The 23728-nt window shown below is 57.7% G+C and overlaps 13 protein-coding genes and 1 non-coding gene across 14 annotated transcripts; 7 read left to right on the top strand and 7 right to left on the bottom strand.

The window, feature by feature from the left end:
- Positions 1 to 51: 51 nt before the first annotated feature.
- VTJ04DRAFT_8161 (uncharacterized protein) lies at positions 52 to 260 on the bottom strand (the record flags this gene model as incomplete). Its single annotated transcript, XM_069366568.1, has 1 exon — positions 52 to 260. A coding segment is annotated over one exon (209 nt), but the record flags the coding sequence as incomplete, so codon positions are not given.
- A 908-nt stretch (positions 261 to 1168) lies between these two features.
- VTJ04DRAFT_8160 (uncharacterized protein) lies at positions 1169 to 2311 on the bottom strand (the record flags this gene model as incomplete). Its single annotated transcript, XM_069366567.1, has 2 exons — positions 1169 to 1921; positions 1988 to 2311. 2 exons carry the CDS (start codon positions 2309 to 2311, stop codon positions 1169 to 1171), a joined length of 1077 nt encoding a protein of 358 aa, XP_069217488.1.
- Positions 2312 to 3811: 1500 nt separating this feature from the next.
- VTJ04DRAFT_8159 (uncharacterized protein) lies at positions 3812 to 7141 on the bottom strand (the record flags this gene model as incomplete). Its single annotated transcript, XM_069366565.1, has 2 exons — positions 3812 to 6782; positions 6840 to 7141. The coding sequence occupies 2 exons, from the start codon at positions 7139 to 7141 to the stop codon at positions 3812 to 3814; spliced, it is 3273 nt and encodes a 1090-aa protein (XP_069217487.1).
- An 830-nt stretch (positions 7142 to 7971) lies between these two features.
- VTJ04DRAFT_8158 (uncharacterized protein) lies at positions 7972 to 8988 on the top strand (the record flags this gene model as incomplete). Its single annotated transcript, XM_069366564.1, has 3 exons — positions 7972 to 7977; positions 8041 to 8284; positions 8348 to 8988. The coding sequence occupies 3 exons, from the start codon at positions 7972 to 7974 to the stop codon at positions 8986 to 8988; spliced, it is 891 nt and encodes a 296-aa protein (XP_069217486.1).
- A 1031-nt stretch (positions 8989 to 10019) lies between these two features.
- Positions 10020 to 10226, top strand: VTJ04DRAFT_8157 (uncharacterized protein; the record flags this gene model as incomplete). Its single annotated transcript, XM_069366563.1, has 1 exon — positions 10020 to 10226. One exon carries the CDS (start codon positions 10020 to 10022, stop codon positions 10224 to 10226), a length of 207 nt encoding a protein of 68 aa, XP_069217485.1.
- A 39-nt stretch (positions 10227 to 10265) lies between these two features.
- Positions 10266 to 11506, top strand: VTJ04DRAFT_8156 (uncharacterized protein; the record flags this gene model as incomplete). Its single annotated transcript, XM_069366562.1, has 3 exons — positions 10266 to 10334; positions 10454 to 11071; positions 11153 to 11506. The coding sequence occupies 3 exons, from the start codon at positions 10266 to 10268 to the stop codon at positions 11504 to 11506; spliced, it is 1041 nt and encodes a 346-aa protein (XP_069217484.1).
- Positions 11507 to 11573: 67 nt separating this feature from the next.
- Positions 11574 to 11981, bottom strand: VTJ04DRAFT_8155 (uncharacterized protein; the record flags this gene model as incomplete). The annotated part of the gene is made up of 1 exon (XM_069366561.1): positions 11574 to 11981. One exon carries the CDS (start codon positions 11979 to 11981, stop codon positions 11574 to 11576), a length of 408 nt encoding a protein of 135 aa, XP_069217483.1.
- Positions 11982 to 12209: 228 nt separating this feature from the next.
- Positions 12210 to 12554, top strand: VTJ04DRAFT_8154 (uncharacterized protein; the record flags this gene model as incomplete). Its single annotated transcript, XM_069366560.1, has 1 exon — positions 12210 to 12554. The coding sequence occupies one exon, from the start codon at positions 12210 to 12212 to the stop codon at positions 12552 to 12554; it is 345 nt and encodes a 114-aa protein (XP_069217482.1).
- Positions 12555 to 12639: 85 nt separating this feature from the next.
- On the bottom strand, positions 12640 to 14712 carry VTJ04DRAFT_8153 (uncharacterized protein; the record flags this gene model as incomplete). Its single annotated transcript, XM_069366559.1, has 4 exons — positions 12640 to 12875; positions 12935 to 13408; positions 13468 to 14434; positions 14524 to 14712. 4 exons carry the CDS (start codon positions 14710 to 14712, stop codon positions 12640 to 12642), a joined length of 1866 nt encoding a protein of 621 aa, XP_069217481.1.
- A 21-nt stretch (positions 14713 to 14733) lies between these two features.
- Positions 14734 to 15241, bottom strand: VTJ04DRAFT_8152 (uncharacterized protein; the record flags this gene model as incomplete). Its single annotated transcript, XM_069366558.1, has 2 exons — positions 14734 to 15007; positions 15231 to 15241. The coding sequence occupies 2 exons, from the start codon at positions 15239 to 15241 to the stop codon at positions 14734 to 14736; spliced, it is 285 nt and encodes a 94-aa protein (XP_069217480.1).
- Positions 15242 to 15606: 365 nt separating this feature from the next.
- Positions 15607 to 16494, top strand: VTJ04DRAFT_8151 (uncharacterized protein; the record flags this gene model as incomplete). Its single annotated transcript, XM_069366557.1, has 2 exons — positions 15607 to 16322; positions 16383 to 16494. 2 exons carry the CDS (start codon positions 15607 to 15609, stop codon positions 16492 to 16494), a joined length of 828 nt encoding a protein of 275 aa, XP_069217479.1.
- A 508-nt stretch (positions 16495 to 17002) lies between these two features.
- Positions 17003 to 18845, top strand: VTJ04DRAFT_8150 (uncharacterized protein; the record flags this gene model as incomplete). Its single annotated transcript, XM_069366556.1, has 4 exons — positions 17003 to 17362; positions 17452 to 18159; positions 18211 to 18285; positions 18360 to 18845. The coding sequence occupies 4 exons, from the start codon at positions 17003 to 17005 to the stop codon at positions 18843 to 18845; spliced, it is 1629 nt and encodes a 542-aa protein (XP_069217478.1).
- A 296-nt stretch (positions 18846 to 19141) lies between these two features.
- VTJ04DRAFT_t104 lies at positions 19142 to 19269 on the bottom strand. The gene has a single exon. It is a non-coding gene; the product is annotated as a tRNA-Leu (tRNA).
- Positions 19270 to 21364: 2095 nt separating this feature from the next.
- VTJ04DRAFT_8149 (uncharacterized protein) lies at positions 21365 to 23642 on the top strand (the record flags this gene model as incomplete). The annotated part of the gene is made up of 2 exons (XM_069366554.1): positions 21365 to 22038; positions 22112 to 23642. 2 exons carry the CDS (start codon positions 21365 to 21367, stop codon positions 23640 to 23642), a joined length of 2205 nt encoding a protein of 734 aa, XP_069217477.1.
- Between the last annotated feature and the right edge of the window lie 86 nt (positions 23643 to 23728).

The following is a 23728-nucleotide window of genomic DNA, read 5'->3' as shown; positions in this document are numbered from 1 at the left end:
CGCGGCACGAGGAGGTAGACAGTCGTAGTAATAAGCAGGAGGGCAACATACACATCGACGGGGGCGAGCACCCCCTTCGAAGCGGCAATCATCAGCCCCAGCGCAACGGCGTAGGCCATGACCAGCTCCACGGCCCGCGGGACCTGCGTGTGCCGCTCGTGCAGCCGCTCGCCGATCAGGACGGTGAACCAGAGGAGGTAGAAGGAGAGGCGGATGCCAAGGCCGTAGAGGTCGGTGCTGCCGGCGGGAAGGCAGGTCATGGCGCGCGGGAGCAGAGTGGCGGCGGGTGTTGTTGCTGTTGCTCTTGCTGTTGCTGCTGTTACAGCGAAAGGAGGACGACTGGCGTGGACACATGGCGGTAGTAGCAGCCTCGGTGGTGCGTTCGGCCGGTCATGGTGGATAGTTGGACATAGATATGAATAGGGGACGACGGTGGTCAGTCAGTCAGGGACAAGCAAACATACCAGTTCCTTTCCCAGGTCTTGTTCTGTTTTTGCATCCTCCTCCTCCTCTTCTTCCTCCTTTTCCCCTCCTTATTTGCGCAACATCCCACGACGACGGCCTCACAAAGCATGTGTCCCTACCACGACAGGGGCAAGATTTCCAACGGTCAACGTGTTCACCATCTGACCGTGTCACCGATGTAAACCACAGGAATTTCGTGTTCCTCATGATCGCCGCCGGAGGACTCCACGAGCATGTCACCGACTAACTCCGGCAGAGACCGGCCGTTCGTCTTGCTTTTGCTCACGATCTTTTCTATGCAGTATACCGCCATGTACCGGTGCGCATGTATCCCCCCAAGCCCTGCTGCCACGCGCTGCCAATGTCGTTGTGGATGCTGTGGTCAAACCGGGGCTGTGACACCCGCCGGCGGACGGTGGACGCAGCATACCTGGAACGACAGATAGGTGAGCAAACATCTACTGTTAAAAAAACGCATGTACCTGAAGCACAGGACATACCAAGGGACCGAAGTCAACAAAAACAGCCAAGCAGCCCTAGAACCGGGCAGTGGAAAGTAGAGTGTGGTATCATTTCATGATCTGCTATGTAGGAACGCCCAAAACCCACCTCATCCGAGCATCCCGTGCTCCGAAATCTCGATGACGGTCATCCATAATATGCAACCTCCCTAGCAACATAATCGTCAAGCCATAATCATAACTCATGCAGCAACCTCCCAACTCGCCCTACTCAACCCTGTCCCCTTCCTCTCCTTGACCGCGCGCTCCCAGCGCGCCGGATCCACATCCGTCGGCTTCCACGCCCCCGCCGCATCCTGATCCAAGCCCAACACCTCCATCAGCTCCGGAATCTCTGCGTGGTCGCGCGTGTTGCGCATGCGATGACACCACGTGACAATCTTATCCTCGCCGTCCGCGCCGTCCTCCATCTTTCCGTCGAGGCTGGTCTCAGACCGGTGCGAGGCTGCCTCCGTCGACGTTTGTTGGTCTCCTCCTGATGTTGTTTGCTGTTGCTGGTCCGCATGCTTCCCCCAAGTTTCCGGCGCGCCGATCACGTCCATCGGGGTGGCCGGCGCGGCCGCCTTGGAACCGGGCAGCGGCTCGAACAAGAACTCGCCGCCCACTTGCTTCGCGTCGCCCGACTTGTGCGCCAGCCCGGCCGGGATCTGCTTCAGGCCCTGCATGATGGACTCGCCGATCACCTTGGCCAGCGACCGGCGGGCGTAGGCGGGCCGATGGCCCAGCGCCAGCGTGCGGACCATGCCCAGCTCCGTATACAGCCGCCGCGTCGGGTCCGAGTAGATGGGGAACGGGCAGTTTGTGGCGGCGGCGTACATGGGGATGAGGCCCGGGTCGCCGCAGCCTACGACGCAGATGAAGGTGGGCTGGGGCAGGGCGAGGAGGGCCGACGGGGTGATGGCGTCGGAGAGGGTGCGGAGGTATTCCTGGCAGTTCTGGAAAGTGTTGTTAGTTTCATAATTGTCATGGCAGATGGTCGTGCAAAGGGTTATCGCTCATACCCCACAGAAGAAGTGCCGGACAAAGATGATCAGGACACGCCGCGCCGTGTGCCGACCGGTGTACAGGCTCCGGAAGGTGTGGCTTTTGCCGTCGGCGTCGAGCACGACATATTTGTCGATCTTGCGGATGGTCTCTAACGTGGGGAGTTGGTTGTTGACCTCGACGTTACCCTCAAAGTCGAGGGGGTTGACGCCCTTGTCGTCGGTGACAGCCTTCTCGGCCGTCGAAGGCCGTGGCGGTGTTGACGACCCCGCTGTTGCGGTTTCGGCGGCAGCGGCGGTCTTCAAGGGGGTAGAATCCGGTTTCGTCTGGTCCGTTGCCATGTTGGTTGGTGGTTTGGGTGGATTGGGAGAGGCTCAACAAGTTGCAGATTGCAAATGGATGACAACGACTGAGATCTCAGATGTCAACAAGGTGCTTATTATAAAGCCGACCAGCAGCCTCAGACGGATGAACTAATGCAAGTCCGATCGGACCAAGCGAGGCAGATGCAGGGCGGTGGAAGCTGTCATGAAGCCGCTTGGCGCGCGCGATGATGCAGCCGAACAAACTGGGCCAGCGGCTGCCGGGGGTGTTGATCGGATTGGCGCTGCGGATCTGAACTGCTGGCGGGAGATGTGGTCAATGACACGGCTTAGGTAAGTAAGTGTATGGGCGGCCTCAACACGGCCAGCGTTTGTGGCGTCTATTAGTCTATTTATTAGAGGTATTGGGTCAGGTAGCAATCCACTGCGCTGGATTCTGAGGCGACAACAGTTTCAGCCTGGCGATCTCTTGCTGGCTCCTACGTGGTTTGACTTGAAGCCATCACTGGCCTGAGCTGAGGCTGCAAAAAGCATGATCAGGGGCCAGAAGCCCAATGACGTTGTCGTCGATCCGCCAAGAAAACCAAGCCTGACCGCCAGAGAGCACCAGAGGGCCTGGAACCTCAAGACCTTGGAGGGAGCAGACCTGGGACAGTCCAGACGTCGCCCTCGAACCTCAAGCCACAACAAGAAATTCAAAAGTAGAATGAGTGAATTCCGCTAGGCTACCACTTACAGTACGTAGGCCCCAAGGAGCCTGTTGCATGTAGGCATGTACAGTCCAACGCTTGTGAGTGACCCCCGTGGTGTAAGCTAGCTTGGTCGGCCGACTTTGTGTAAGCAATCCATCGTCTTACGCCCCAGAAACGAGTGGCTGAGGGCATTACAAAACACACAACATACGCAAATCCCCATGTTCTTCCTCTGTCCTCCGTATTTTCCCGTGGCAAGTGAATGAATGAATGACCTCCTGATTCACAGCAGGTCCTCGTAGCCACACCTCCGCCGGGCCCATCCGCTTCGACTGCCGGCATCTTGCGCCGGCATGGCTGCAGTGCCGTCCAGCTCCCCTGTGCAATGTGTCAATAGAAGGAACCGTTGCTCCACCGGGTGAGACCTCAGCGGGTGTTGAGCCAGCCACGTCACAACCGGGCGAACACAACAGACCTCCTCCTTGCATAACCTTTCGACCTGGCTCATCGTGCCCACCAACGCAGGCAGGCAAGACGGCCTTGGGGGTCCAAAGAGACAACCCTGAGCGTTGGGGATGCACCGTATCTCCAGTAGACACTGAGCTGCGCCCTGGCCAACCAAGAGACTCTGCACTTCCGGAGAAGCAGCATGCTCAGGTTCCCAGTCGGGTTGGCTTCCGTGCTCCTGCACGCCCCTGGCGGGTCCCTGCGAGTCCAGACAAATGGATGGACTACGCTGCACAGAAGCTGGCGGATACTTGCCTCTGGGCCGTTTTGCATAGAAGCAGACCAAACATAAACAACCGGATCATCTCTCTTTGGCCCATCAGTCGAACCCGGAACCGATTTGGCTGGCGAACGCGGTGCTGACGCTCTTCTCGTCGTCGTCGAGACGGCGAGGATACCCGCTGCGGCTTCCATTGGTGCCCTCGTAGTATCGGAAGGGCTCGCCCGTGATGCGATCGCTCTGCGTGTACGAGACATGGCGCGCCGAGGCAATGGCTTCGCTAAGGCCCGCGCCCAGGCTCGCACCTCCTTGACCGACTCCCTTCCCGCCGATGACGCTGGCCGTGCCGTCCGTGATCTCGCTGTTGGCCACGCTCTCTCCCGCAACGCTCGCGGCGGGACGCGCGCGGCTTTTCCCGCCAAAACGTCCGCTGCCACCCACTCCTGGCAGGCCGGGCCAATGCTCGGGGTTGAAGTTGGAGAACATATGCGGGAAAGCAGAGCCCAACCCGGCGCCGCCGAGAGAAGAGCCATGAATAGACGATACGTCGTCGGGGATGTATGAGAGCATGGATCCTGCGTCGTAGTCTCGGGGAGCGTTGGTGGTACCGTAACGGCCGTTGGGGTACCCGCTCGCGACGTGCTGGTTCTGGTGCCGGGGAGGGCGGTAGCTCGTCTTGGGCCGGCTAAACTGCATGAGCGACGTTTGCAGGTTGGTGAGAGGACCCTCGACGAGGCATTTGCGGTCCTTGAAATGAACAAGGAGGTGGTGCCACAGCTCGTGCTTGGAGAGAACCTTGGGGTTGCCGATGATGACCAGCCCGTACTTGGCGCGAGTAAGGGCCACGTTGAGGCGGCGAGGGTCCGACAAGAAACCGATGCCCTGATTGTCGTTGGAGCGCACGCACGACAAGACGATGTAGTCCTTTTCGCGTCCCTGGAAAGCGTCCACCGACGCCACCTCCACCTCCTTGTAGACATCCTTCTTGAGGGTACCCGAGGTCTGCATGGTGCTGACAATGTAGCTGCGCTGGCCCTCGTACGGCGTGATGACGCCGATATCCTGGGGCTTCACGCCGGCCTTGAGGAAGCGCGTAACCACCTTTTCGACGTTGGAAGCCTCGGTACGGTTGAGGTAAGACGTGCCGGACGCCGAAATTTCCTCGTTGCCCAGGTTCGACCAGAACATCATGGGCATATCGGCCACGGGCCAAGGAAAGTCGAGGTCGGGCCGTAGCCGCTCGGCCGCGGTTATGCCGTTCTGCAACGAGCCATCATAGAACATGTTGGACGGGAACTCGGAGAGGCACGGGTGCATGCGATACTGGATGTTAAGGCGGATGGGCTGATGGCCCAGCTTCACCAGGCGCTCGAAAAGGGACTGGTTCAGGCCCGCCTTGGCGGCTTTCTTGTTCATGATGACAGGGCCGAGCTGCTTGTGGTCTCCGACAAGGACAAGATGCTTGCATCCCAGGACAAGCGGGATCAGGCACTCGGGCTCGGCCGACTGGGTGGACTCGTCGATCAAAACGTTCCGGAACTTCATCTTGGCCAGTCTCGGATCACCAGCACCGACGCAAGTGCAGCACACGACGTCGGCATTGTTGAGGATCTCGCGCTCGGCGGCACGTGTCAACTGCTTATATTTCTTCTCGTCCTGGGACGAGAGCTCGCCCTGGTCGGCCTTGAGGTCTCGGAACCGCTTGAGCTCCGTGTTTGTGTCATTCATGCGGACCTGTTCATGAAGCGACAGGAACTTGACGGACGATTCAACGTCCTCGCGCGATTTGGCAGTCAAGCGGACGACTTTGAGGCCGGTTCGGTGGATGCGCTCGCAGAGCTGGTCGACGGCGACGTTGGAGGGCGCACAAACAAGGACCTGGCTGTTGTTCATCTTGGCCAGATGGTAGATGATGGTGGCCGAAGTGACCGTCTTTCCGGTGCCCGGAGGCCCTTGGATCAGGCTGAGGGGGTTCGACAAGACCTGCGTGATGGCCTCCACTTGCCTCCTATTCAGCTCGGGAAGGCCCGGGACGGGGAACCTCTTAGGGAGCTGCGTCTTCATCGGGACAGCCTTCACTTCGTTGCCGAGGAGCTTGTGGAAAATGTAGCCTGAGACGCTCATTTCATCCACCGCAAATGTCTTCATGGCAAGCTGCATGCGGTCGTACGACGTAGCCTTCCAAACATAGTCGGCCGAGAAGTTGGTCGAAATGTCCACAGGAACCGACTTGTCGTTGGCGGACTTGCGGAGCTCGAGCGTGACCTCGTCCGACTGGTTGTTTGGGATCTTGATCACGTAGCCAACTCCCTCCCAGGGAGGCCGCAGGTCGCCCTTGTATTTCAGCCGCATCTCGTCGCCGACGGCCAGCTTAACGTCGCCCGACTCGATCTTGGGCAGGATGAAGCTCGCAAGGTGCTTGTTGTTGAGGCCCTGGTCCCAGCGTACAGTGAGATTGTCCTCGGACTGTGCCTCCTTCAGCTTCTTGTCGTAGTCCGACTCCATCTTGACGAGCGGCCCGAAAATGTTCTGGTACTGGAACGGGTCCTCGTAGCGGAGGAGCACGGGATGGGGCTCATCGTCGACACCAGCTCCCTTTTCCAAGTCGGCAACAGTGGCGTTGGGGCTCTCCTTCCACATCTCCTCAAGCTTAGCAATCATGGGCGGTGTAAGGTGGCGGGCGCGCAGCTGTTCCGCGTCTGTCGGGGGCTGGACTAGCCAGTTCAAAAACGTCCGGTCCTCGATCAGGGGCTGCCACCGCGAAATGTCCCAACTCATGTCCTTGGTGGAGGTGCTGGCGGCGCACGGCTGACGGCAGAGAAGAACAACGACGGTGTCGGACTTGGCCGGGATGAAGCCGAGCATAAAGACGTTTTTGGTGCCACAGTTGTAGCACTCGAGGATGGTGTCGCCAAGCGAAGATTGCGGGTGCAGCTGGACTTCCTTGTGGCGGGCGCGGACGAGATGGTTGACGATGTGAGACGAGTTGGAGTTGCCACGAGCGCTGCAGAACCACTTGCTGCACGTGAGGCATTTGACGACGCTCGCGGGGGAATGGATGCCGCAGTATCTAGAACCGTGTCAGGCCGGTTGTTTCAACACCTCTGCTATGTGAACATGTACATACGCGCAGGCATGTGCAGGGAGCTCCTTCTCTTCCTCAGCGGCATTCAGCTTGAGAGCACCCATTCCGTCCACAGGGACGCTGGCCAGACTCTCGTCGTCATCGTCGAGAAGTTCAGTATCGTTGTCGTCGTCATCCTGACGACGTCTGGCGCCGCCGAGGCGAGCGCCATGGCCCGTCGAAACGCCGTAGAGCAGGTTCTCGTCCGGGTCAAGGTTCGACAGGGCGTCTGCGCCGCCAGCGTTGATGGCAGCGGCTGAGTCGGAAACAAGGTGGTTTCCGAGATGGGCAAAGGCGCCTTCCATATCAGGGGCGGTTCGGAGGAGCGACAGCGGCGGCTGGATGATATCGGTTCTCAGAGTCAGCAAGGCTGACAACAAGGGAGGGAGGGAAAAGGTGTCAAGATGCAGGGAACCGCGTCGAAGGCATATATCGAGCGCGTAATGTTTCGTTATTGCACGAGTCTCGCTCGAGAGACGCAGGTGGGAAGTAGGAGGAAGATAACGAGGGAGGATGGGAGAAAGCACACCTCGAAGGACCACTGATTCGCAAGAAATTATACGTGATGTCGGCTCAAGGGGTGCCGGATGAGAGTAGATTAGAGAGTCGATGTAGGGTTGGAGGGATGGTCACATCATCGCTGGAGTAGCTGGGGTGGCGACAAGACCGCGTTGTGGGATTTCCGTTTCTTGTCGGCGGTGGTGTCGCGAAGCAGCACGCAGTGACGAGTGCGCAGGAGGTTCAAGTTCCAGTGTTGAAGGGTGCTTGTGGTGGGTTCCGACTTTTTGGCGGCAGATGAATGTGGCACGCCGGGCAGGTGGTCGCTGAAACAGGAAAGTGGCGGGACCTCAGCGCCCCAGCCGGCACCTGAACGGCCGGGTCTGTGCTCTGAACTTTTTTTTCCCCAGCGGGGTCGGGCAATGCCAGCGAGAACAGGGGCCCACTTTCGCGCCTGGAGTCTCAGCCTTGCAGCTCGATTTTGAAGTTTTCACGGCCGAGGCTGCCGGGGTCCATTTCATCAACATCAACAATTCAACCTTTCCATCTCTCATCGTCAACTCATCCGTCCAGTATCATCAACTCATTCTCTCCTTCCTTCATCTTTCCGTTAACCTCCCTTATCAGAATCAGCATAATGATTGTGAGTATTCCAACTTTACCCCCCAAAATTTCATGCTGCATGTTGCTGACAGACGACACGCAGCGCAGGCAAGCCCGCCAGAGGAGAGACTACCTCTACCGCCGCGCACTTCTCCTTCGCGAGGCCGAAGTTGCAGAGAAGCGGGCCAAGTTAAGAGCCGCTTTGGCCTCTGGAAAGCCTCTGGACCCAGAGATCGCAAACGATAAGCAATTGAGGAAGGATTATGAGTACGATGTCTCCCGCGACATTGCTGGAGAGAATCCGCTGGACCTCGACGACGAGTATTCTGAGTTGTCTGGCATCGTCGGTGCGTTCCAACTCTCTTTTGCTCAAGCAAGCTGAGTGATGTGCGTATGCTTACTGGAGACAGATCCCCGGGTCCTTGTGACGACATCGCGAGATCCCAGCTCAAGGTTGATGGCTTTCTCCAAAGAAATTCGGCTTCTATTTCCGACAGGGATTCGGCTGAATCGTGGGAATCTCGTCCTGCCGGAGCTCGTGAGGTCGTGCCAGAGTGAACGTCTCAGCGATGTTGTCCTGCTTCACGAGCACCGCGGTACACCGACTGCCATCACCATCAGCCACTTCCCCCATGGCCCAACATTGATGGCGTCCCTGCACAACGTGGTGCTGCGTGCCGACATTCCACGATCAATCAAGGGCACCGTCAGTGAGAGCTATCCTCATCTGATCTTCGAAGGCTTCAAAACGCCCCTCGGCCAGCGGGTGGTCAAGATCTTGAAGCACCTGTTCCCGCCGAGAGATCCCACCGCGAGCAAGACAGCCGGCAATCGTGTCATCACCTTCGTCAACCAGGACGACTGCATCGAAGTGCGGCATCACGTCTACGTCCGGACGAGCTATGACTCGGTGGAGCTGAGCGAGGTTGGACCCCGGTTCACCATGAGGCCTTTCTCGATCACGATGGGCACCCTCGAAAACAAAGACGCCGATGTGGAGTGGCACCTCAGCCAATACACGCGGACGAGCAAGAAGAAGAACTACTTGTGAGGTTTTTCTGGGATTCTGCTCTGCCATTTTGTCCAGCGGTGCTCCAGGCATGGGTTCGCGGTTAACGAATCTCGGATCACCTTTATCGAGACGATACAAGAGAGAACCACACGGTCCAGAGGGTTGGCGTCAGGTACGGGCATGCCCAGCCATGCTGTGCCAGACAATATGTTTTGAAACTGGGGATACATGGCATGATCTGGGAGCTGGAGTTCAATTGGTGGATTTCCCATCGGAGGTGGTATAAACATTCGGTGGCCATCAGCGTGGGAGTTTCAAGAGAGGACTGCTACGCCAAGGATCCTATTGGGTTTGCCCGATGTGTGGTCAAGCGCCCTGAATCGCGGATACGAAGGCGTGGCTGCTCTTCTCTGCCGTGGTCTCTTGCTGGCTGTGGCCAACCCAAGTGCCAATGTCTTGGCGTTGGTCTGGGTCGCCCACGGAAGCCAAGCCACGCCAAGATCTGCGGCATGTGGGTCCCGCCTTGGAAACAAAAGGTGGGCCCCGCGCAGATCCGGCTGAGCCCCTCCAGGTGACGCCATCTCGCCGCAAGGTCCAAAGAAAGCATCCGGCAAAACCGACATCTGACTTCAGCAACCCACAGGTCAGCCAGCGCGGGCGTCAGCACCATCTGAAAGTGCTGGGTGGAGGATACAGTGAGATATCAATTATGTAATGAACAATTGGTTTGAGGAGTACCAACCGGGATCGTAGATACCTAATGCAAATCGATCGAGATGTTTAAATCATCAGGCCGTACCTAGGTAGGTAGGGAGAACGGGACCTGCATGTGATTCAGGTAGTCAAACAGATCTCAGCTTGGACATTCTTTGCCAAGGACCTGGACGGTAATTCATCCATTATCCATTACAGAACTTGTGGAACATCCGGACCGAAGGCCTGTTGTCTGAGTGGGTACCTCAATTGCGTACGGCACCTCAGCACTAGGTCGAGGACCAGGTTGTTCTGGCACCTCAGTCCACGCCACACTGCTGCTGCTGTTGCGCAGCCTCCCTCCCAACTGCTGATGAATGAGGGCGGAGCAAAAACGTCCTGACCTTGCAGAAACCCTTTTCACCAGCAATCTCGCCCGCCAGAAAGAACCCATCAACCATTCATTCTTTTTGGTCCACCCATTGTTGGACAGCACGGCAACCATTTGTCCAATTGCAGCACCACCTTCGGTCGCCATCCTAAGAACGTCTGTCTGGTTGAGTCCAGCGCAAGTCTCTCCTTGACAATCGACCGCGAGCGACGTCAATTGAGCAATCGGCAGCATGTCTTACAACCCCTACACCGGGGGCCCGGCCACAGAAGCAGGCTATGGCTTTAGCTATGGTCAACAGGTATGTTGATCTCGATTTGCTTAAAGACGCCGGGTGTTGGCGCCTGTCCTACCAGCCTGTCGCCGGGCTCAATTCCATCAATCTCCGACGAGACACTGACCACATGGACGACGCAATAGGAACAACATGAGCTTCAGCCATATGGCCAACAATCCTACCAGTATGGACAACAATATGGGCAGCAATATGGGCAACCATACGGTTCTGTTCCGCCACCAGAACAGCAGCCATACGGTAGCGCGCAACACCAGCAACAACCACAACAGCAGCAAGGCCGCACCGTGCTCTCCCAGACCGAATTCCTCGCCCGCGTCAAATCCATCCGGCAAGAGATCCAGAGCTTGACAGTCGACATCTCTAACATCGCGACCCTCCACCAACAAGCTCTTGCCAGTACCGGCGGCGGCGACGATGCCGCGCGGCGCCAGTTGGACGACCTCGTGGCGGCGACGCAGGTCAAGAACACGTCCATCCGGAGCCAGATGCAGAGCCTGAAAGCGGACGCCGAGCGCACGCAGGACGGCAGCTTCGCCGTCAAGAAGCGCCAGTTCGAGAGCCTCAACGCCGACTTCAAAGACACCATTAACCGGTTCCTCCAGGAGGAGCAGCAGTACAAGGCGCGCTGCCGCGAGCAGATCGCCCGCCAGTACCGCATCGTCAATCCCGCCGCGACCGAGGAGGAGGTCCAGCACGCCGCCGATGCCGATTGGGGCGATGAGGGCATCTTCCAGGCTGCTGTACGTATCTATCCATCCATCTATCTACCAACACCAACCCCCTTTTCTGAACCAATTCTCTAACCTCCCTCTTCCTCATAGCTCCGGACCAACCGCACCGGCCACGCGACCGCCGTCCTCGGCAATGTGCGCGCGCGCCACAACGACATGGTCAAAATCGAAAGGTCCATCACCGAGCTGCTCGACCTGCTCAACATCCTCGAGCAGCAAATCGTGCAGCAGGAGCAGGTCGTCGGCAACGTGGTCAACAAGGCCGAGGACACCACGGTCCACCTCGACGCCGCCAACCAGCAGATCGAAAAGGGCGTCAAAATCGCCTTGTCCACCCGCAGGAAGAAGTGGTGGTGCTTTGGCATCTGCGTGCTCATCGTCATCGTGATCGCGCTGGGTGTCGGGTTGGGCGTGGCGCTGACCAATCGGTCGTCGAACGCGTGAGTGGTGGAGGCTGGTTTGGGTTGGGTTGTTCAGTGGGTGTGTGGTATATCTGAGTGACTCTGTTTTTTTACCTTGTTTCTGTCTGTCTTGCTCTTCTGTTGGGCTTGGGTCTTGGTATGTGTCCGCGGTCTTCCGGGGATGTGAAGATGGCCAAGCCTTCTCTCCGTATGTGCCACGGTTTAATTTGGACTATTTCTTTTCCATGGAGGTAGGGATCGGATCGAACTTCAAAAGAGAAGTTCGCTGTCGGTTTAAGGGTAGGTATACAGGGCGGAAGGCAGGGCAAGGGGGTACACACGCATACAAATATACGGACGCAAAGACATAATTCAGGACGTTTCTTTCTCTGACGGCCATGGGAAGATCGAAACCAGCGCATCAATAACTTCGTCCCTGTTTTTCTGGCCAAGGTTTTGTCCCTTGAGCAGCGTAGTTGGGATTCGGCTGATGAGATTGACAACAACGGTTTCTCCATGGGATAGGTGGGCGAGGAGGTCTTGTCCGCTAACAACCCATTCTGACATACAACTACTTGACGCTACTGTGAGATAGGAGTTGGCCATCGAAGTGTAGACCGTTGACCTACTAATCATGGAGCGGAAATAATATATATAATAAACAAACAAGTGGCGTGTTACTGTAACATGAGGCACCCGTTCCCCAATCTCTACACCAACGTAAGGTGACCACGTCATCATCGTCCATGGCAATGCGTCCGTCCCCCCTGTATCTGAGTTTCGCTTCTGTGAGGATACCAGCCCCTCACCATCCGTGGACGTCAATGCCAGTGATTGCTTTCGGGAACTTGTCCTCCACCACGACCGTACAAACGCTGCTACATGGGGCCGTCGGCCCTGGCTGTTCTCCCCTCATTTCATCCTGTTGGAAGGAAAAGAAAACATCAATCGCTGTCATAGGAGTCGATTATGGTCCGATGTGCGGTGCCCATTTCGCTCTCGAAGTAATAATAAAACGACCACCCCACCATCCCAAACCGCCCGCCCGCCCAGGGCTCTTTTATACACACGAATCATTCCAGACAGTCTAATTCCCGTCTCAAAGTCAAAGTATCCACCAAGAAGCGTTTGGGAAGGTCACGCTTCCTCCATCCGTTTCCCCCCGACCGACGCCGCTTACCGCATGACTCCCTGACCCACGCCTTGGAGCTTGCTCGCCAGCTTGGGGTACTTCTCCTGGACCTGGATCTGCGTGCGGGTGGCCTCGGCATATGAGAGAGCATTGACCAGCTCTCCCTCAGTTCTGGCGAGCTCGGCGGTGCGCTCAAAGTACTTGAGCGCCTCAACCACCTTGCCCTGCTGCAGAAGCAATTGGGCCATGGTGGCAACGGCGATGTCGCACTCGGGGTCGACTGGTTTAAGCAGTTAGCATCTACGATGTGTGTGGGTGAGGGAAAAAGTGAAATCTTACTGATGAGGGCCTTCTCGCACAGCTTCTCGGCCTCCGAGAAATCCTGCTTCCACTGGAACAGGGCAAGTGATTTGTTGATGAGCGGCAGGACGTTCATGCACGTCGGCTTGGTCTCCTTCTCGAGTTCAATGGCCGTATCGAACTTCTCGATGGCCTCCTGGTACTTGCCCTGGTCCAAGAGGAGCTCTCCGTAGTAGTTGTAAACATCGGGGACCTTGTCGAAGTTCTTCATGCACCGCCGGAAGGTGGCCATCGACGAGGCGATGGAGCCCATCTTGTACTGGGTCACGCCAAGCTGGATGTGAGAGAAGATGAAGTCGCTGTCGAGGTCGATGGACTTTTGGTAGTCCTTCTGGGCCTCAGCGAACTCGCCCTTGATGAAGTGCAGCTGCGCGCGGTGGTAGTAGATGTCGGGGTCCGAGGGGTTCTTGGCCAGCGCCGCAGCGAAATCCTCTTCGGCCTTCTCAGGGACACCTAAAAGTCCATGTCAGCACACGTCGAAACCGCAATATTGGCACCGGGACTGCACATACCAAGCTCCAGATTCATACTTGCCCTCTTGATGTAGCTCTGAGTCATGTCCGGGTCGAGCTCGATGCTCTTAGTCAGGTCCGCGAGCGCTTCCTCATGCTTGCCCTTGAGGCAGCGGAAAGTTCCGCGAAGGTTGTAGGCTAACGCTTCGTACTCGCCCAGGTCGCCCAGCTCCAGGGCCCTGTCAAAAGCCTCGCCAGCCTCCTCGTAGCCCGGACCCGTCTTGCTCTCCAGCGCCTTCAAGCCCCTTTGCAACTGCCCCTTGCCCGTCTCCTCATCCAGCTCCACTGAATCCTCGAGCCCGACGGGACGCGGCTTTGGCCGGAAGCTCTGCAGGTAGTTACCCACAAAGGTCGAGCTCGGCAGCTTTGCGGGCTTGGTCGCCATAATTTCCTTGGCCCTCTTCTCAGCAAACTTCTTAAGCAGACGCTCCACGGCCTGAGCGCTCTGTTCGTTCCTGAAACCGTCGATGATGCAGCTCGCCGTGTAGTCGAGGAGGGCTTCGCCGTACTTGCCCAGGTGGTCGTAGGCATTGGCCCGGCGGTTGAGGGCCTTGACGTACTCGGGGTCGAGGTTGACGGCAGCCGTGGTGTCCTCGACGACCTTCTCCCAGTCGCTGAGGGCGTTGTAGCAGGCTGCGCGGTTGGAGTAGTACACGGGGTCGGGCTTGCAGAGGATGGCCTTCGAATAGAGGCCAATGGCCGTCTGAAATTCCTTCCTGCCGTACGCCTTATTTCCGGCCTCCTTCAGCTTCTGGGCATACTCTTTCCGCTGGGCTTCAGTAAAGGCCTGGACAGTGTCCTCGTTGATCTCGGGAAGCTCGTCGACGGTCTCGACCTTGGGCTGAGCAGCGGGCGTCTCGGCCGGCTTCGAAGCAGCGCCGGCAGCAGCGGCCTTCTCAGCTTCGGCCTCCCTCTCGGCCTGCTTTCGTTTCCGCCGCTCCTTCTTGCTGGGCCTTGGTCCCGTCTCCTATTGGGGTGAAACAGGGTTAGTATGTGAGAGGGGCAGGGGCAGGGCCCGAGGGAGTGGAGGAGGAGGAGGAGGAGGAGGAGCCGGACCTCAGCAGATTGGCTGCGGACGTAATAGACGGCGCCGGCGGTGGTGACGACAACGGCGACGCCGGCAATGGTGTACACGACGGCCTTGTGCTCCGAGACCCATGTCGAGATGCGCTCCCAGAGAGACGGATCAGCCGGCAATGGCGCCGAAGGGGTTCCTGTGGAACCGAGGGGGTAGGCGGGTGCCATGGTTCAGATAATTCTGCTGTCTTAAACGGGAAATTCGTCGACGGTGTTGGAAGGGATACTAAGCGCAATCCAGGCGGACGAGGTGAGGGGTATTAGTGCAGCGACCGAGACCGTGGGGTGGAAACGGTGACTGTGAGTTGCGATGCGGCAGGGCGAGGCGACGCGGTGGTTGGGAATTGGGGAAGTTGATGATGCATCCAACCTAAAGAGAGGTAGGTCACTCGCTGGAAGGTCGAGGTCGAGGTGCAATCCGACGCAGAGCTGGGCCGCAAGCCCGGCAATCAAGTGGCCGGAGCTTTCCTCCAGAGACAAAAAAATTATCGGCCAAAACCTTTGGCAAGACCAATGGGGGCGGGCTCTGTCTTCTGCTGCTGTTCCACTGCAGCCACTGCGTCAGTGGAGCCACCTGCCTCGCCGAGCAAGAGCACCTGCAACGGAAAGAATGATCGAGAGGCAAAAAGCCCACTTTTTCCCTCACCACGGCGAACCCAACCCTGGCCACACCGCCCGTCACTCACACCTTTCCCATCAGGTCTCTGCTCGGCCCGGAACAAGACGGGTGTCCAGTGTTCTGCGAGCTGCGACGGATGGATGGCTGGAGGCTGGGGAAGAAACAGATCACCACGCGACACTTGGGTCCTTCTCTATTCTTTGGCTGGTGCAGTAGTCTATCAAAACCCCACATCCCCGCCATGTAATGAGGGGCTGCAGGAGCTGGACCTACGTAGCTCAGGTACCGACGGAAAATTGACGTTGATCCAAGCCACAGCCACCACAGCATCAGCAACGGTGAGCTGTGGCTTGTCAATGATATCGGACCGGGTTGATCGAGCACAGGAAATTTCATTCTCTTTACCCAACACAAATACGGTGCCTCTGTCAGTCAGTAGCATCATGGAGGACGATTTCCAAATATTTTCGTCGCTCCGCTATGACCCGGTGCTCCTCGAGGTCCCGGCGAGGAATATCAGCCACGCCGGCTGGAACCGGGCTCACACGTCACCCCTGTACATGCTGGACTACCACCGAGACCGCATGCTGAAGGCCGCCAGTCACTGGGGTTGGGATGCTGCTGTCGAGGTCCTCGCCGGCGACTCGGGTCTGAAGAGGTTGGCGGAGAGTATCATGGACCACATCAATGACAAGTCTGTGCCGCACAAAGTGAGAGTCGCCATCACAAAGGATGGCGAACTCTCAATAACCAGCGGTCCGGTTCCTCCGACGACGCTCGCAAACCTCTTCCCAGCCAAACTCCCACCTCCAGATGAGGTTCCGGATAGCGACTCCGGGGAGCACGTGCCTTCAACTGCCAATGGGTATCAGGTCCTCGTGGACGGGCCTCAGACGGCTCGGTCCGAGCATACTCACTTCAAGACCACCAAGCGTGCTCACTACGACGGGGCGCGGCAGCGGGCGCAAATCAGCCTTCCCGACAAGAAGGAAGTCTTGATTGTGAATGCGGCTGATGGCAATGTTATGGAGGGCTCCGTAACCACGCCATACTTCTGGCGCGACGGCCGATGGGTGACCCCAGCGGTGAGCCGCGAGTATAGCCCCAACGAAGGCAGTGGAGGGCAGAATGGAACGTCGAGGCGGTGGGCTCTTGAACAGTATGCTGCGGCCCTTAGGTCGTCCGTTGAGTCAAGATCCATGATGCTGACTAAACTCAGGGGCATCGCTGTCGAGGGCACCATTCCAGCCGCCTGTCTTGTGGACGACGAGGCCTGCTGGCTGAGCAACGGCGTGAGGGGATTCTTTTACGGAACGGTGACATTGAAATGATGGCTGGGGCCTGGGTTTACGTTGCTCTTGCACAAATCCGGTCCGGAGGACTTCAGAGAGTTCCACGTTGCCAAATCGTCTGGACCTCTCCCAGTCGGGCACCTTGGGTTACTTGAATCAAGAAGAAGCTACCTACCTGACTTGGCAGTTATGTCGGCTCCCCTCACCCTTGATGATGATTCTCAGCTGGCAGGAGCCCCGAGTACTGTTTACAAGACGCCTTCCAAATTTCAAGCTCCAGGTTGCAGGCTTCCGCTAGGGGCTGCTCCATCGCAATGAATGACTTCTGGCGGTCCATTTCACATGTCAACGCTTCTTGGGTACACTTGACCCTCATCTGGCCGATTCCGTTCAGTCCATCCACTTTTCGGTCTGGATAAGGTATTCAGCGCATTTTCCTCCTACGGCATCACCAACATCCTCAGTCTACCAACAGCGCTCACCTGTAGCGTTACCCATCCACTGACGTTTCTCTGGCCGCTTCTCCGGCCAGCGAACGCCGCCAGCCATGGAGATCATGCAGAACACCCATGCCAGGCTTCTTGCTGAGCTCAACCTGTTCAGGATTGCTGCCATCCCCAACCACAACTACCAGCCCAATGGCACCAAATCCTACGTTTCCGTGCTGAACCGCTACAATATCCTGCCAACGAAGCCGGGACCATACCACAGGAAGACCGTGACGGCTCTGTACAGGAAACCTGGTGGCGGCGTCTCCACGAACCTCGCTTATCTCAATGAAGAAAACGAAGGCCTGTTCAAGGCCCGAGACAAGAAGCCTGCAGTCCGCGTTGCCCCTGAGGACCAGCAAAACGAGGCCCAGTACCTCTATGAGATCTCCATTGGGCACCCCGCTCAGAGGGCTTTAGTGCATATCGACACTGGCGTCTCTGATTTCTAGGTAGGGAACTGCCCCCAACCTTGTGATAACGCGTCCTCGGCTGACTGGTGTGGCAGGTGAAAGGACCTTGGTTTCTCCCTGATCGATCAAAAACGTTCGTCCTGGTTGAAGACCAGGAGTGGATGATCAACTGCGGCAATGGCATCCGGGCGGGAGGTTTTGTTGGAAAGGAGCTTGTCTCGCTCGGCGGGCTCCTCATCATGAATCAGGCCATCCAAATCCCGACACAGCTACCAAAGCACTTCATGCACTGCACCACGAATGGCGTCCTGGGTTTGGGTTTTGGGATCCGCAACAATATTTATTCCTCCCATGGCGTGAACACGTCCCATCGCACGCTGATCGACACGGCGGCCTCTCAGGCAGACATTCCCCTTGAAGCCAAGCTGTTCACGTCAGCCCTGTCCAGCGGCAAACGCAACTCGAAGGAATCGTTCTTCACGCTGGGCTGGATCGACCAGGAGCTTGTCAAGGCGTCTGGTCACGAGATATTTTGGACGCCTGTTGACTCGAAAGAGGGTTTTTGGGTGTTCGACAGCGACAAAGCCACCATCAACGGCAAGACCATTTCTCGACCCGAGAATAAGGCTGTCGCGGACACAGGCACCACTCTCACACTGGTCTCGGATGACGTTTGTGATTCGCTCTATGGCCAGATCCCTGGCGCCACATACTCCAAGGAGCACCAAGGCTACATCATCCCTCGGAGTATCAAGGTCGAACAGCTTCCCGAGTTCAGGCTTGCCGTTGGCAACAAGGAGTTTGTCCTCCAGAAGGAGGACCTTGTCTTTGCCCAAGCCGACGCCAACTTCTAGTATGGAGGCGTGCAGTCCCGTGGCAATCACCATTTCGACATCCTGGGCCTGACTTTCCTGAGGTCACTCTACGCGGTAAGTTCTCAGTTCTACCTTAAACATCAACCACCGGCTTGATCTCGGCATGACACTGACGGTGGAGGGCGTAGATCTGGGACCGGGGCAACCACCGCTTTGGTGCCGTTCCCAAACTTGAGGAGGTTCAAGACTTTGAGTGGAAGGCTGACTCGACCGCGGCCGACGGTCTGGGCAAGAAATCGCATGACGTCCACTATGGCGAGGCCCACGATGTCCAACATTATCACAAACAACCCCAGGGCTCCGTGATGTTGCTTCAACACTGTTGGGATGACTCAGAGGACGACGGTCTCCATATGACGAAGCGCAGGCGTGTTGGGACAGTGCCACAAGGCGCCCAAGGTGGCACCAACGCCGGTGCCACCGAGCTGCAGAGCCCCAGCAAGCCAAAGAGCCTCCAGAAAGCCGCCACATTCCCGCCGACGAGCAACCAGCAAGATGATGTCAAGGCATTCACTCTCAAGCGAAGCTCTACATTTCCATTGTCTGAGGAACAACGCCGAGAGTTGGGCGTCAAGAAGGCTTATGGCGACATTGCCAGCGTGTTTCCTGAGTAATCGCTGAACGGTGAAGGGGGAGGGGGCAGTGGACGAGTCGACGCTGGCAGGCAAGGCGTTCAATGTTTACTTCAGGAGTTGGGATATCCTAGCGCAATCCCAAGTCCCATTGCCAGCGCTTCAAGCCGGTGTGAAGCACCGTGAACCCAACCAGCGTTTACATTTACGAGTGCAATAAGAATTGATGCTTCGAAAACGGAAAAGAAATAGGTTGCAAAAGCATGTCGTGATCAATTGCTGAAAATCTCAAGAAATCAAAAAGTGAGGCAAATGCCCCTCCATCATGTGATGATTTGTGACAAGGGTGAGATTCGAACTCACGCCCCATTTCTGAGACCAGGAAGGAAACTCTCTCTTGGGAGGAGAGATTTCAGAATTCAGGTGGGCCTGAACCTGGCGCCTTGGACCGCTCGGCCACCTTGCCGTTGTGGATTTTTGTTGCGACTCTGGGTGTGGAGGTTGACTTTTGTTGATGGTGTCTGCTGGGTTCCATAGTGGGGGAGGGGAGGTAGCGCTACGGTGGACGCTCCCGATCCCCGCTAAAAAGTGACGGTGGGGAGGCCGTTCCGTCCTCCTGGTGCCTTGTGTACTTGGGTAGACGGGCGATAACTGTAGGTGCTCCGTGGGAGTATGTCCCTAGGCGCTGTGGATAGGTAGGATGCCTCTCAGGTTGGCAACTCGAATGAGCCAACAACGGTTCCATTCCGTGAAGATATCATGGCCTGGCAGAGTGATATCGTCCACTGGAAGATTCCTTTCTGGGCAGACGCTGCATCGATGATGTCCCGCAGCCCGTGCAACACAGCAGATGCCGCCAGCTCAAGGGTATATAGATTGGAGGCCAATCATCGAGTGTAAGCTGTGCAGATTCGAGACCATGGCTTGCTTTTCACATGCAGAGCCTCCCAAGTCGATAAGACTAGGAGTAAAACTATCCGTTCGGCACTCTGGCTTTTCCAGCGTGCTCCTTGCAAGGCCTTGTCGGTGCTGGTTACACCCGAACTAGGTGGACAGCGACATGACTTAAAAGTGTAAAGAAATAGGACGAAGTCTGCCTTCAGATAACCCCAGCAGAAAACAAGAGGGGAGACACGAGGAAGCTCTTTCGTCATTTCATCATCCAGCTCCTCTCAGCCATGGGACCTCCCAGGGAAGCGGGCCTGATAGCTGGCATGTTCCCGGCCGATAGGACAAGGTAGGAGGCAGTTGAGATGGCGGGAGTGGGGTTGCAGTGCGGCCATGCAAGTCATGGTCCCGCCGATGACCTCAGGATGAGCTCTCTCTGATGGCCTCGCCAGAGAAACCGTCTCATGACCTTTCCCCAGGAGGCGGTGGCGGGATATGCCGTCTGGTGTGGTCCAGGTGTTTCGACGACGTGGCTCTCCTTGCGGCGGTCAAGCACTGTCCAAAAAGCAGGATTCACAAATATTTTGGACATCACGATTGATTGAGAAGATACCCAGGCATCATGGATGTAGGAGTATCGCGGAGAAATGTAGGACTTATGAGTGCAGAGTGCTACAAGGTGACGACGAGATCGGATACACTCCATTTGTCCAGTCCAAGGTGTCTGATGATGCTGGGGTGTCAGTGCTGGGGCCTGTCATGTCAACGGGAAGCCGACACCCTACGGAGGACGCTAGCCCCAAAACGGATTGTCTGCTAAATACACAGTGCTGCCTGGGCTTTGCTCCAGATCGGCCAGGCTCAATTCAACTCCATCCATTCCGCAACGAGGAGCCCAAAAAAAGACCAACGCCGTTGTTAACCATAGCTCTGCTGGTCCTGCGATTTCGTCGCAGCCACATCAAATCCCAACCTTGTTTCCCTCGTGCAAGCACATTTTCCCACTGGTCAGCAAGGGGACCCCTTTGGAGCTGCCAGAAGAGCTTGCCCTGTTCTTTCTCGGTGCCCGCCTCTGTCCATCCAAACAAGAACCCTTGAGCCGAGGGGACCCTCCATCTGACAGCAGGTTTGGACAGCCCTGTCTTCGGGGACAGACCTTTCTTCGCTTTGCGCAACGCTTCAGCCCAACTCCGGGGGTTCCCCGTCCGGACGATCCTCTCCAACCGGCCTCGTCCTCGCTCCCATTTCTTCTTGGAACTTGCGGGTTAGGGACTCTGACGGCTGCCTCGAACTTCGCTTTTCCACGGCCCTTCTACGAAAGCCACCAGGTCACCTTCGCCCAAGGCACACGGCTGATATATTGCCTTCGAAAACAACGGGTCTACTCGTAGCTGCCACAATTTTTTTTCCCGCCTCCGACAAGAGAGAGAGAGAGAGCAACCCATCGGACGGACCACCGTCTCGACCCCATCCGCCAGCGCAGCCCAAGTGCCGTCGCCATCGTCACGTCACCTCCCCGCTCGACTGTGAGGTGCTCTTCTGTCCCGCCCCAGCAGTAACCAACACCAACATCCGACTCGGAAGCTCCGATCTTGATCGCATCTCGGCGCTCCCACTTGCCCCATCCACACTATCTTCGAGCCCTACTTACCTTACATACACCGACATTCACAATGGCCGCACCTGGCACGCGCCGGAGGAAACTTATCGCCCAGCGCCGCCGCCTCGAGGACGAGGCTGACGATGTCGCCGGCCACGATTCCCTTGCCGAGCTCGATGATGATTCGGTGACCGACGGCTCCCTCGCCACCGATGAGCACGACCCCGCCGATGATAGCGATACGAGCAACATCGACGATGCATCACCCACATCACCCAACGCCCGGAAACCTTTGGGGAATGGGAATTCAAAGACTGGCTTCCGACGTCGGACAGGCTCTGAGCCCCTCAAGAGCCCGCCTGCAAAGCCCATCCAGCCCGTGATCGCAGAGGCCGAGTCGATGCTGAGCAAGCTTACGCTTGCCGACAAGGAGAACAGGGCGGAAGAGCTAGACTTCGAAGACACCCAGAGCGTCCCCCCTGCGCGGGACGGCGCACCTGTCATCGTGAGCTCTAGTGCGGCCGCACACCGCAGCGCGCTGCCCCAGCAGGAGCTGAGGAGGCGGGAGCATGAAGAGTACAAACGGAGGAGGGATGAGGATCCGACGTTCGTTCCCAACAGGGGCTCCTTCTTTTTGCATGACCACCGACAAGCCGGTCCTTCTGCCAACGGCTTCCGCCCATTCCCCAGAGGTGCTCGTGGTGGTCGAGGACGGGGGACTTTTGGAGGCCAGTTCGCTCCCATCAGGTGAGACTTGATATTATCTTCGCATGGTGCCAACCTCTCTCCGATCGACTTCCTTGCTGACTTCATCCTCCAGCCAGCTGCACAACCCCTCCGATCCCATCACCAACGGCATGTGGAAGCACGACATGCATGAGGTCGTCTCGCAACCTCAGCCTCCTCGGCACTCCCGGTACCCTCCCAACACTGAGGGCCCTCCGAATGGCAACGGTTATATCCCCACCGCACCCCCGAGTGCGACACCCATCAACCGATCTATGTCGACCGAGCGGAACATTGGCACCACCACGATAAGGGTGTACATCCCAGCTCTTGGCGAGCCCAAGCTATTTCCTGGTGTTGCCCTGAAGCAGTACACAAAACTCCCAGACCACCGACCCCCGTTGCGGCGAGACAAACCCGTTCGCATCTCCATCCCTTACCATGACCCGCCCGTCATGCCCCGTTATATATTCCCGAATCCCGACAGATCATTCATCTTCATCCCTCGCGCAATGCGCCCGAACCAGCAACAGCGGACGAGAGCCAAGGGCCCACGGTCCGTCCTGGGTTCCGGTGTCTTCTCCCGCAGCGCCAGTGTTTGGGGCGGGAGTGCATACGGAAGCGTCTACACCCCGAGCATTGCCCTTAGCAGGCGCTCCTCGATCGCCCCCGACATGGGGAGAGAATTTATGCTCTCCCCGACAGGCTCCGCGATTTCGCGGCCGCCTCTTCCAGGCGAGGCTGGGAGGCCGGTTGTGCGTTTACCACCGGCCAATGTGTCTGGTCCGCCTCCGCCCCCTCCTCCTCTTCGACCAGATGCCGCGCAAAGGCCGGCAGACTCATCTATCAACGAACTCCCACAACCGCAGACACACCCTCTCCCGCCAAAGCCTGCGCCTCAAGACAACCGGCCAGGCGCTATTCCCATGCACCACCCGAAGCCCCAGAAAACGGTCTCAGTCGAGAACGTCGAGACCCCTGCACAGCCAGCTTCGGAAGGGCCTTACGCCCAGGCGTTCCATCAACAAGTTCCTCCTCAACTCCCCGGCTCGCTTTCCCAGGAATCGCATCACCGGCCGCATCAGGCTTCGTCTGCAGCGGCTGGCTCACAGATCCCGGAGCGTGCCGTTCATGCTGCACCGTTCCAGCCTGGTGCTTACGCTCAACCTGGCTTTTATGGCCAGCCATACCCTGGCATGCCGCCTCAACAACCTTACTATTACCCTCAACCCCAACCCTACGGCACCAACCTAGCCGTCCACGCCAACGCCCCAGCTTTCGTCCCCGCTGCACAACAGCAACAGTCGCAACCGCGTCCATACGCGCAGCCCACTCCAGGCGACGCCTCTGCCGCGCCGCCCCCGCCTCCGCCCCCGCCCCCGCCAGCTCCGGCAGCAGCTCAGCCGCCCACCATGGTAAACGCTCAAGAATCCCATGGTACCGTTTACTACGACTATTACTCTCAGCCGCCGGCTCCGATGCCGGGCTACGCGCCATATCCGGTGACCCAGCCGTACCCTGCGCCTGGCGTAGTCACCATGGGTGGCAACATGATGGCACCCAGCCCGGATACGACCTACTACTACCAACAACCGATGCCCGTCTATTACCCTTCTCACCAGTAGAGCATGGGAAGAGGAGGGTTTCCACTTTCCTCGCCCATGGCCCCCGCACGTCTCATATTTCCATCCGGGAGTTTACGACCGCCTTC

This window comes from Mycothermus thermophilus, assembly GCF_041956435.1.
Source record: "Mycothermus thermophilus strain CBS 625.91 unplaced genomic scaffold VTJ04scaffold_5, whole genome shotgun sequence".
In the NCBI taxonomy this organism is placed as follows: Eukaryota; Fungi; Ascomycota; class Sordariomycetes; order Sordariales; family Chaetomiaceae; genus Mycothermus; species Mycothermus thermophilus.
The sequence above is the reverse complement of the archived record's forward strand: the minus strand, read 5'-3'. Positions and strand labels throughout refer to the sequence as shown.